Source organism: Anguilla anguilla, chromosome 6 (genome assembly GCF_013347855.1).
Source record: "Anguilla anguilla isolate fAngAng1 chromosome 6, fAngAng1.pri, whole genome shotgun sequence".
NCBI lineage: Eukaryota > Metazoa > Chordata > Actinopteri > Anguilliformes > Anguillidae > Anguilla > Anguilla anguilla.
Genome location: NC_049206.1, coordinates 56,345,133 through 56,357,319, shown reverse-complemented (window position 1 = coordinate 56,357,319; position 12,187 = coordinate 56,345,133). Strand labels below are relative to the sequence as shown.

The 12,187-nt window shown below is 55.8% G+C and overlaps 1 protein-coding gene across 1 annotated transcript in view; it reads right to left on the bottom strand.

The window, feature by feature from the left end:
* The window catches only part of cdc40 (cell division cycle 40 homolog (S. cerevisiae)), a 33,457-nt gene that overhangs the window by 3,470 nt on the left and 17,800 nt on the right, over positions 1 to 12,187 (bottom strand). The window contains exons 10-13 of the mRNA XM_035421487.1: positions 11,435 to 11,536; positions 8,826 to 8,941; positions 7,885 to 8,018; positions 324 to 400 (exon numbers count right to left, since the gene is read on the bottom strand). Coding sequence (XP_035277378.1) covers positions 324 to 400; positions 7,885 to 8,018; positions 8,826 to 8,941; positions 11,435 to 11,536 — 429 coding nt within the window. The remainder of the gene's footprint in view (positions 1 to 323; positions 401 to 7,884; positions 8,019 to 8,825; positions 8,942 to 11,434; positions 11,537 to 12,187) is intronic.

The window sequence follows — 12,187 nt, the reverse complement described above, 5'->3', positions numbered from 1 at the left end:
TGTGTAGTACGGAAGTGTGGATGCGAGCGTGTGTGTGTGTTTGTGTGTGTGTGTGTAGTACGGAAGTGTGTTTGCGAGCGTGTGTGTGTGTGTATGCAGTATGGGAGTGTGGATGTGACCGTGTGTGTGTGTGTGTGTGTGTGTGTGTAGTACAGAAGTGTGGATGCGAGCATGTGCGTGCTTGTGCGTGTGTGTGGGTGTCTGTAGTATGGGAGTGTGGATGTGACCGTGTGTGTGTTTAGGCACATGCGTGTGTGTGTGTGTGTGTGTGTGTTTGCGTGCATGTCTGTGTGTATGTGTGTGTGTGTATGCAGCAGGCTCACCGTTTGGTGACAGGGTCACAGCGGGCATGGAGTGCATACTGGGCTCGGCGATGTACTTGAAGTCCACAGGAATGTCCCTGCAAAGGAAGAGCGAGGTTAGGGGAGGGGCATCACGGACAAGACGAGACGAAATCAGGGAGAAGTCACAAACTCTCTGCATGAGCTGCTCTGCATTTCCATACATTAATGTGAATACGAGTTACAGACGCCCCCGCCTTCTGATAAAATCAATAAATCCACGAGAGCAAGCGACTTTTTTTAAAAATACGTGCCGACGGGTTTGTTATTAGGCGATAAAACGTTAGCGGCGGAGTGACAAAGACGCTAAACGCACGCGGCGCAGACCTGGAAGATAAACTCGGGTGTGAAGAGAGCGAAATTTCACACGCAGACTGCTCCCCGACACCTTGTTAAGGTGGGAGACTCGCGCGTGAATATTCAGCACCGCGAGACTCACTCCTCGCCGCAGGAGCCCGCAGCGTTTAATGCGCTAACCCGCACGCAAGAGGGATGAGGAGAAACGGACTATAACGGACATTCGGCTTCATTACAAACTGCAAACAAAAAAAAATAACGTTTCGACGACTGCCGCGCCCTTCGTCGGAGTCAGACGGAGACGCGGCCGAAGTGCTAAGTGTCGTTCGCGGTTTCGTTTGTAAGAGAGCTGAATATCGGCGAGCTCCGGGATTGGTCCCTTCATTTCGTTTTACACAGCGGGGGAGCGCAGGAACGCCGCCGCCACTCGAAGCTCAGCCTGTCTCCGCTCAGCCGAAAAATAACCTGTAATCAGAAGGTGGGCGGCGGCCTGTCTCGCCCGTTCGTGAAATGTCAAAACCAAATTACCGTTATTTCGTTTCGCAAACTTTTTCCCCCCCGCTAATCTCATCCAACCGAACATCGCCGGCGTTATCGAGACGTTTTCTGGGCCGTTTCTGAGTGTGGCAATCGGGTTTTGGACGCGCTCCCAAACTCCGCGACAGACACAAGAACTGAGAACAGGAAATTTAATTTTCCCGTGAACCAATCAAAACGGTTGCAATCAAACCGGCGAATCAAACCAAATAACAGTGCAGAGCCACCGTGAGAGGGTACAGCGGTCACAGTCCAATCAAAAACAAAATCCAAAAGAGAAAGAAAAAAACAGACATAATCCAGCACATCAAATGTAACCATAGAAACTGGCTTCTGAATGGCTCGGGCAAATTGGAGGGGGCGGGGCTAAAAAAAAACACTTTGATGTTCCCTGAAGAACGGCCACAAACGACAGTTTCCCAAGGAGGCTAGCAGCGTTAGCTTAGCCGCTCTGGAGGAGAGTAGCTGGTTTTACCTCGTAATGTTTACAATGACAGTCCCTCTCTCTCCCCGGCGGTGGAACAGTACCCTCAGTGAATTCTCTACAACTAAACGACGACAACCGAACACCAAAAGCCTGTTTTTTTAAACGGCGAAATAAACTGTGTCCAGCTCATTTGTCACCGTCTGAAACTTTCACCATTTTTATAAACCTTTTTTAAATCTATCCGGGGGGACTTCTTAAAAACGGCAGATTTGTGTACAAGAAACCCGAGCGCGATCCAGACCGGTCCTGTTCCCAGGCTTCGCCCCCCCCGCGGGAGATTTTTCAGCGCGAGAGATGACGCGCCCGTCGAGACTGGGGGGGGGGTGTCAGGGGGGATATTACCCCCGCCTCTGACCCCCGCAGTCTAAAAAGAGAGTACGGCAGCGCTAAAACGGTTCGCGAACACATTCCCCGACTTTTTTTTTCTTCTTTCTTTCTTTTCTTTTTTCTTTTTTTGCGTGGGGAATGAAGACATTCCGTTCCAATAAAAGCAGCCGCACACAGGATATTAAACTGAGGCGGTCCGCTCTCGGGCATCAACAGGACGCAGGACACCCACAAATCCTCCTCACCAAACGGCCCAAAGCATGTGAAATGGGCTTGAGGTGGGGGGGGGGGGGGTTTAGGAGGGGGCGGCTGGTTCCTCACAAGTTGGAGCAGCCTAATCGCATTCACCAGCTGTGCTCGCTGCCGTAACCGCGGCGATCAATTCAGCAGAGCGCAGACAGGAATGAGCTCTCCTCCCCGAACGCGGTGTGTCGAGCCTCTCCATCTTTCATACACCGCCCGCACACGAGCCCAGCTCTGCGCAGGCACACGAGCCCAGCTCTGCGCAGGCACACGAGCCCAGCTCTGCGCAGGCACGCGAGCCCACCTCTGCGCAGACGCACAGGCCGAGCTCTGCGCAGACACACAGGCCGAGATCTGCGCAGACACATGAGCGCAGACACACAGGCTGAGCTCTGTGCAGACACAAACTGAGCTGGGTGCAGACATGAACAGGAAGGAGACATGTCATGCACAGAAAACAGAGCGTGGGCGCCTTGCTGACCAGCAGGGGTCACTAGTGAGCAATGAGACCCGGTAAACCCGGCCCACTGAACCCCTCCCTCTCTGAGAGACGGGACGCCCAGCGAGGCCATCAGCAGGGTTGCCGGATCTGCAGTCTCCCTGCAGAACTGCGCTCCTACGCAGGCATGCTGAGGACTGAGCCAGTTTGAGGAGACCCCAGCCAGCGACAGCCTGACCCCGCAGAGGAGCGACGCCACCCTTCGCCTCCGACGGCTCCGGTGGAGGACCCGGGCCGCGGAACGCCACGCAGAGCGGCCGCTCCGCAAACAGGAAGAGGAAATGCTAAACGGGGCCGGCGGCGGTGTCCGCGCTGGAGGACGCAGCGCCCTCATCGCCCCTGCCCGACCGCCCCCCCCGCCCCCCCCCCCGCAGTGTAAACCCCGCCCTGTCGCTGTCAATTCACTTGAACCCTCGAGACAAACTCAGGCCGCAAATCAAAAGTTTCCTCTCTCCTGGAGGAAAGAGAGAGAGAGAAGAAAGAGAAAAAGAAAGAGAGAAAGAGAAAAAGAAAGAGAGGCAGAGTTTCGGGGCCAGGCTGATTTCACATGCAGAGCTGAAGCCAGCCTCTCTGTGTGCGGAATGTGTTATGAGCGGAGTGGAGCGGAGAGACGAGGCACAGAGGACCCATAATGAACACCATCCTTTACTACGGGCGCTCTGCGGGGAGGGAGGGAGGGAGGGGGGGAGAGAGGGAGAGGGGGGAGAGAGGGGGGGTGGAGAGAGACGGGGAGGGAGGGAGGAAGACAGAGAGAGAGAGAGAGAGGGAGAGAGTGTATATGCGTGTGTGTGCGTGTGTGAGAGAGAGAGAGAGATGGGGGAGAGAGAGAGAGAGAGGGAGGGAGAGAATGAGTGAGTGTGTATGAGCGCGTGTGTGTGAGGTGTGAGAATGTGTCTGAGAGTGTCTGAGAGACAGAAAGTGAGACTGTGTGTTTGTGTGAAAGAGTACGTTGATGTGTGAAAGAGAAAGAGTGTGTGTACGCGCGTGTGTGAGAGAGACCGCATGTGTGTTCGTGTGTGAGAAAGTGCACTGGTGTGTGAAATTGTGTGGTCTAGGTGGCACACTGCACTGAAGAGCCCTGTTTTCTGGAGATGCAGGTTTTCAGCCCAGCCCTAACGAAGCACACCTCACCCCACAGCTAGAGATCTCGTTGAGCTGCTAATCAGAAGAGTCAGGGGTGCAGGACTGAAGGACTGAAGACCCCCCCCCCCAACCCCCACCAACAGCTCCCCCCACAACCCCCCCCCCCGCTCACCCCCAAAAACATTGTGCTGAGCTGCAATCAGCTTTTTCTTCTCATCACTTCAGCAGCAGCCCCAGCGCACCAGAACAGGCTCGACGGGCAGGCTGTTATTCCAGCAGCACACAGCGCCTGTAACAGGGCGCTTCTGAGGCCCGCGGCTGGGTGAGCGTGCACGGCCGCAAGCAACCGAACCTGGAGAAAATACTCTGCCCACACAGAAGACAGGATTCAGACAGGCTGCCTCAACAAAAAACTAAAATATGTAAATATGTACAGAGAGAGAGAGAGCGCAAGAGGGATAGTTAACCCTAATGAGCAGCAATCCCAAACATTATAGAGCTCATTGTATACATATATGTATGTACACACACACACACACACACACACACACACACACACACACACACACACACACACACACACACACACACACACACACGGTCAGCTGCATAATGTTTGGAAGGCAGACATTATTTTTCTTGATTTGGCTCTGTACTCCACAATTTCAGACTTGCAATCAATCAAATGATTCGCATTTGGTTAAAGTGCACATCCTAAGGAAAACATGTGAGAGAGAGAGAGAGCGAGAGAGAGAAAGAGAGAGAGAGAGAGAGAGAGAGAGTGAGAGAGAGAGAGAGAGAGAGAGAGAGAGAGAGAGAGAGAGAGGGAGAGTGAGAGAGAGTGAGCGAGAGACAGAGAGAGAGAGAAAGAGAGAGAGAGACCGACTCAATCCATTAACAGCCTGGCGGTGACCTTTCCCGCTAGCCCCGCCCCCTCCGCTCGGCGTCCTGCATCAATCAGGAGCCCCCGTCAGCTACGACCTGCACAGAGGAGGAGACCAGGCCCCCTCAGCCACGCAACCCCCCCCCCCCCCCCCCCCCCCGAATAACGACGGCTTAGTGACGAGCAGTTAGCGCTCCCGTTAGCCGCCCCCCCCCCCCCCCCCGAATAACGACGGCTTAGTGACGAGCAGTTAGCGCTCCCGTTAGCCCCCCCCCCCCCCCCCCCCCGCGCGAGCGCCTCGCACCTCGGCCCTAATCAACCCCCCCCCCCGGGCCTCCGGTCCCCTAATAAACCCTCCTCTCCTCTCCTCTCTCAAGTCCTCACGCCGCTGAAGACTGCATCCCTCTCCCTTTTACTTATTTACCCCCCCCCCCACCCCCTCTCCCCCCTCCCCACCCCACATCCTCTCCCCCCCCCCACCCCACATCCTCTCCTCGGGCTTTTGCCGCGGTATAACCACGGCGGATTCGATCGGGCGAGCAGAACGATGAACGCCGATGCTAACGCTAGCGAAGCCCGTTCCGCCCTCTCCAGTGCCGTCCTGAGCCAACAGGCCCGGCCACACAAAATGGCGGGAGAGGAGAAGGGAACAAAGGGTTCCATTATTCAATACCCTCTCTGCCCTCTCTCTGTCTGTCCATCTCTTCTCTCCCTTTCTCTTCTCTCCCATTCTCTTCTCTCTCTTTCTCTTCTCTCTCCGTCTATCTCTTCTCTCTCCGTCTATCTCTTCTCTCCTTTTCTCTCCACTCCCTTTCTCTTCCCTCCTTTTCTCTCCTCTCTCTGCCTATCTCTCCTCTCCCTTTCTCTCCTCTCTTTTTCTCTCCTCTCTCTTTCTCTCCTCTCTCTGTCTATCTCTCCTCTCCCTTTCTCTCCTCTCCTTTTCTCTCCTCTCGCATTTCTCTCCTCTCCCTTTCTCTCCTCTCCCTTTCTCTCCTCTCTCTGTCTATCTCTTCTCTCTCTTTCTCTCCTCTCTCTGTCTATCTCTCCTCTCCCTTTCTCTCCTCTCTTTCTCTCCTCTCCCTTTCTCTCCTCTCTCTTTCCCTCTCTGTTCTGACTGAGACCAGACTCCACGCTTTAATGGCGCTGTAATTCTTGACTGCTCCAACACTTGATCCCTATAATCCCTCCATCTGAGCGTGCTCAGACCGGCCAGGAGAGCGTCTGGGCCCCAGCTGGTGCACTGGGAACAGTGAGGCACGAAATCTGGAGGGAGGGGGGTGGCGGAGGGGGGGGGGGTTCCCCGAGAATACAGTCCAGCCCTGTGCCTCGCTGTACAGTTTGGGGATGGAGGGTTGGACAACCAACGCCTGAGTCAGACTACCTGTCAGACTACCTATCACCCCGCCCAATGCCCCCCTGCCCCCCCTTACACACCCCCCCCCCCCCCCCCGACACTGAACTGCCACAGGGAGGGCGAACGACGCAGAGCTTTCACAAAGCAGCGACGCAACGATCAAACCCGCTAAAGGCGCCGGGTCCTCGGTCCGAGGCGGGTCTGGAACCCGTTAGGGCCCGTTTCCCAAAATGGCCGCCACGTTTGGATTTCTCGGCTCTCGTTTATGAAAGCCTACCTACAGCCGTTTAAAAGAAAACTCTGCCTCATTCACACTGGTGGAGATCTACTGCTCCTTTGTCATATCGCCGCTTTTTAAAAAAAATTTTTTACCCAGAAACCATCTTTCGTTTTGATTACCTCCACACAAAAAAAAAAAACAGGTTCTGCCTCACGGGGAAGAACTCCGAAACCCACAACCTCACAAACGGTTAACGTGCAAAAAACCAGCCGCAGAAGACGCGTGCGTTTGGAGACGCAACAGAACTACTGGAAACTCCACGGAACGGCCCAGCACTAATAAACCCACCCACCAAGACCGCTAATCGACATGTTCTTTAAATATTTGGGTTTCTTCTCGTGCAAACCGCCGCCTTTGTTTACGGTGGGGGGGAAACATTCCCGTGAGCAGACCTGGGGATTAGCGACAGTCAGATGGGGAGGGGGGAGGGAGGGGGGGGGGACACACAAGAGTTCATTTCCACCCAAATATTTGTGCGAGGAGAAGGGGCACCTCAAAGCCAGCAGCAGTTCAAAAATAAAACCTGGAGGAAAACGCGGAGGGTTTTGAGGAAGAAAGGCTGGGGAAGAAAGAAATAAATTATCGAGCGGTGCCCCGGGGCATGCTGGTCCCTCACACCCCCCCCCCCCGCCCGAAAGCCCATCGGAGGGCAGGATTCCTGGAATCTGAAGTACAGGAACATGCTTATCCTCACGGCGCACTGGAAGGCCAACGGGCCGGTGTTGGGCTCAGGGGGTTGGGCTCGAGAGGGTCAGTTTGGGGGGTTCAGCTTGGGGGGTCAGTTTGGGGGGTCGGGCTCGTGCCACGCAGAGCGCCGGGCTCTGTGAGCGCAAGAGGGCGCGAGTTTCCCCCCGTTTTTCATAAATGGGCGGAGCTCGCCGTAAATCCGAAGCGCGTCCTCTGAAGGTCGGGTCCAGTCTCGAACGCCAGCGCCCGATTGGCTCTCTGCTTCGCCTCAGGGCGCGGAGCGGGGCGGGGCGGGGCGGAGCGGGCTCTTTCAGAGCGGGCGGGGTGGGCGGGCGGGCTGGGCGGGGCCGGCTGGGAATCGAACGCCGGCACAAAAACAAATTCACGTCGGCGTTCATGTCTGCAGCGGGACGTAACCGCCCCCCTTCGCCTCTCTGTGGGAGCTGCAGGGCCCTGCCTGTCACAATGGAGGCCTCAGAACGCCTCGAACTGGCCGCTGGCTTTGGGTGCGAGGCGGACAGCAGCTCCATAGGTCCCGTCTGCTTAAGGATTTTTCCCAAGGGCGGGGACTAGCTAAATGCTATCGAGCCGGTTCAGTCCAAGGCTACGGGGATCAGTTTTCAACACGGGGGACATGACACGGCCTGCTTTTAAAAGGGGGGGGGAGGGAACGAGACTTTTTGTTTGTTTTATTATTGATGGTAAGGCTCCATAAACACATAAGCCAATTTGCAGTAAAACCTCCCCTGTGTTTAGCTATGAATGGAGCTGTATTGAATTTGGCACTTTCTGAAAGATATGACATGGCAGTAAGGGGAGTGGGGGGGGGACACTGGAAAAGTACACGAGGGGGGGGCATAGCTCACCATTCCCAAACTCGCAGACTCTTGTCGTCGGACGTGCTGACGAAGCGTCTGTTTTCGTCCACGAAGGTGATGGTGTTGACGGCCCCCAGATGTCTGTCGTACTCCTGGACCACCTCCCCGGTCCGGACGTCCCACTGCAGGGAGGGGGCAATCAGTGAGAGATCACAAGGTTTCTAATGCACATGATCCCCTCTGGGTCTGTCACACAGACCCGTGACATGGAGTTCCCCACACCCCAAACCATGTGGCCTTTTCAATTTAAAATAAACCTCTCTCAGGTCCACTGTTCTACTGATTAACCAAGAGGTTCTACCGTCGCCCTTGGGAGGGGCAATCCGACCCTTTTCTTTTCAGTTTTCTGGGGACAGAGGCTGAAAAGTTTTGCTGATGCCAAAATTTATTTTTCATTTTTTTCTTCTTCTGATTTTTGGCACTTTGAGTTGAAGTGCTCTGATTGCCCTTCCAGATGGAGGAGTGCCACTCGGGGGGCGGGGGACGGGGGGAAGGGGGCGGGGGGGTGAATTCGGACCCGGGCGCTGCTCTGTGATTAACGCGCCGCTCTCCAGGCCGCCGCGGGCGGCGAGATTTGCGGCGGCGTTTTAAAAGCGCTGTTTACGCTGGGGCTCACAGAGCGTGAAATCCACTGGTGTCCAATCTGTCAGTGACCCCCCCCCCCAGGGACCGGCTAGGCCTGCCAGCTTACCCCACTGTCACTGGGGGAGAGGGGGGTGGGAGACAGGGGGAGGGAGATGGAGAGGGGGAGGGAAGGAGAGAGAGGGGGGAGAGAGAGAAAGAGGAGGGAGAGAGGGACAGAGGGGGGGGGAGAGGGAGAGGGGGAGGGAAGGAGGGAGAGAGAGCGAGAGAGGGAAGGAGAGCGAGCGAGAGAGAGGGGAAGATTGAGGGAGGGTAAAGGAGAAAGAGAGAGAGATTGCGAGTCTCACCTGGACGATCTTCTTATCGGACATCCCCGCCACAAACAGGCTCTGCTTGTCCTCGTCCGGGTTGAACTTGACGCAGTACGGCACCTTCCTATTGGTGAATCGAGAGATGCACTTCCCTGAGAGAGAGAGAGAGAGAGAGAGGGGGAGAGAGGCCCCAGGTCAGACCTCTGCCTGTGCGTATGGAATAACATGGCGATTCGATCCGAGGCAACCCGCAGGTCGTGGAGTGTACCGACAGCGAGCTCGGCAGGCCACAGGAACCACGCCCGAAAGCTGGTTACCGAGGCGACCCCCGGCGGTGCCGAGCGGGACTTTCCGGAACGCGCGCCGCAGAGAGGAAACCCGTGTCCCCCATGCAGTCCACGGGCGGGGGGCTGAGGGAGAGAACAACAACCCAGTATCCAGAAAAAACCCAGGACCCCCCCCTCCTCCACCATCCATCCCATTTGATCTCATGAGCAAAAGGTAGCAGTGCAAAAAAGCTCCCTCCCGTGTCACTTCCTTTCGCCTCCTGGAAGTAAAGGAGCGAGAGCAGCTGTCCACCCCAGCTGGGCGACGGCTTTACGAAACGAAGCCACTCGGAAAAAGAAAAAAAGAAAGCGAAGGAAGGGAAGAGGGCTTTGGACAAATGCTTTAAAGACAAAACACCGACCGGAGTGGCGTTACAGAATAACACTGCCCAGTGTTAAATTCACTATGAGAGAGTACATTTGTGCTCTGATAAGTGTACATCCTTATTGTTAAGCTGCTTTCAAAACTGAACACAGAACAGGCACTGCGCATGAGAGCACCACTCTGCTTTAGCCAACGGGCAAGAACATCTGCAGAACACAAAACAGAACTTGAGCTGGAGAGAGCGGGCAGAGAATTCGCCAGCACCCCCGACGAGGCGAACGCAATTAGCAGCCTTAATATAGTACTGCAGCCAACAGCCACAGGAGAACGTAAAACAATCTCTCTCTCTCTCTCTCTCAACGCACAGCCAACTGCGAGAGGACGGTGTAAACAGAGAGAGAGAGAGGAAAAGAAAGGAAAACAAAAGAGAAAGACTTAGGAAGGAGAGACGAAAAAGGTAGGGGGACAGGGAGGAAAAAGGAGAGAGAGGGAGGGAGAGAGAAAAAGAGGAAGAGGGGGAGGGAGAGGGGGGTAAATAGAGAGAGAGACATTGAGACAGAGAGAGAGAGGAAGAGGGGGAGAGAGAGAGAGTAAGAGATGAGGGAGGGAGAGGGGGTAGAGAGAGACAGAGAGAGAGAGAGTTAGGCAGGCGTCCAGACCCCCCCCTATTTGAGTGGATCAGCCCAGGTGGTGAGGGGTGGCCCTGGTGATCAGGATTACACACGGTGGCTATGAAGGGGGGGTGGTGAGTGACCCCCCCCCCACCCAGCCCAGGTGTGCTGAGAGGAGAGCAGATTCGTTCAGCCTGAAGGCCTCCTGAACCCCCCCCCCCCCCCCGTGCTCTCCTCCGTGAAATGAAATTCATGAACAGAGTGTGTTGTTCCCCATCTGTGAGCGCTCTGCTTTCTGTACCACAGCTGCAGCACAGGGAGGGGTCGGGGTGGGGGGGTGGGGTGTGCAGAGGGGGGGGGGGGGGCAGCAGGGGCAGTGTTACGCGCCGCCCTCCGACCCTCGACCCCCCCTCCCCCCAGGAGAAGAATCCACGCCATTGTGGTTTTAACCTTCAGAAGACGGAGAGAAAGCCCCGCTCTGAGCGAACTGCCACCCCCAGCATCAGGCAGCAGCGGTTGCCATGACACCAACACCCCCCCCTTACCCCCCCAACCCACCCAACACCCCCACCCACTTGTGACCTTCACACCTCCTTCAGCGAGGGCTCGTCTGGCATAACGGCCACAGGTGAGGGACGCGAAGGATCCAATTACCGGCCGTCTCCGGGGGAAACGGCGGGCGGACGGACGGCGAGGGTTCTCCTCTTTAAGAGACGGAAAGCAAACAGGCCGCCGGAACAGAAACGTAAAAGAAAAGAAAAAGAGATTTTTTTTGGCGGTTGCCCTCGTTTGACGCAGATCCAAACCGGCTTCCGGGGGGTTTCGGGTTCGCCCGCCCGCCCGCCCGCCCGCCCGCCGCCTGGACAAACGGCGAGCGGTACGACTTCGACGCGGCGCAAAGCAATCAAATCAAATCAAATCACAGGAAATAGCGAGCGTGACCGTGACCGACCCCCCCCACACCGAGCGCCCAGGGGCGGGCAGCAGCCACAGCGCAATCAGCCGTCAGAACACCCAAAATACCGAAAAATAAACTGCTAAATAAAATAAAAATAAAATAAAATCTTCACTTCTGTGCGAGCCACTCCGAGCTGCATTCTGAGGCAGTAGGAAGGAGATTAAACTCCGTGGAGCTGGGGGGGGGGTGGGTGTGGGGGTGCGGGGGGCGCATTTAGGGCCGGGACCACTTTGTTTATTTGCTGCCATCTGGTGCTGGAGCAGAGACGGTCCTCTCTGGAAGGCAGCGACAGACAGGCGCTGCTGTGGACGCGCGCCCCCCTTTAAAAACCCCCGCGGGGCGAGCGTCTGGCACCCCGGGGGGGCGCGAGCACGCCCACGCTCATGGGACGGATCGCAGGAGGGGAGGGGAGGGGAGGGGCTTACCTGTCTCCGTGTCCCACAGCTTCAGGTAGCGGTCATAGGCGGCGCTGAGGAACTGAGTTCCAGTGTTATTAAAACAGATGTCCCGCACGGCCTTACTGTGTCCTGAGAGAGAGAGAGAGGGAGGGACGGGGGGAGGGAGGGGGGGAGAGGGAGGGAGAGGAAGAGAGAGAGAGGGAGGGAGAGATGCATTGTAGTGTTATTTAAAATTTGGAAACACATATATTGAAATACCTCATGCCAATAAAGCATTTTAAATTGAAATTGAGAGACGGGGGGAGAGAGGAAGAGGACAAGAGAAAGGGGGGAAAGAGAGAGAGAGAGAGAGAGGGAGATATATTGTAAGGTTTTTTGTATAGCTTTGGCAACACGTATATTGAAATACCTCGTGCCAAAATAAAGCGTTTTGAATTGAGATTGAGAGACAGAGAGAGAGAATGCCAGACAGACAGAGGTGGGGAGAGAGAAAGACAGACAGATAGAGATCACGTGACAGCTTCACTCCGTGACTCATGCTAAGAGAGGGAGGGGCTGAAGCCCAGGGGGGGGCGTTCTGGCGCCACCGTCTCGCCTCTCCACGTGCGAATGGGGACCGGGCTCCTGCGGGGTTACCGTGACTACCGCTCGGCCACACCCCTCAGGGCCGAAGGACCACAAGCCGAGAGACCCTTCTGTATCTCTCAATACATCTTAAAGCTCACTTTAAAAAAAAAAAAAAAAATGGTAAATGATAAATGGACTGCATTTATATAGCGC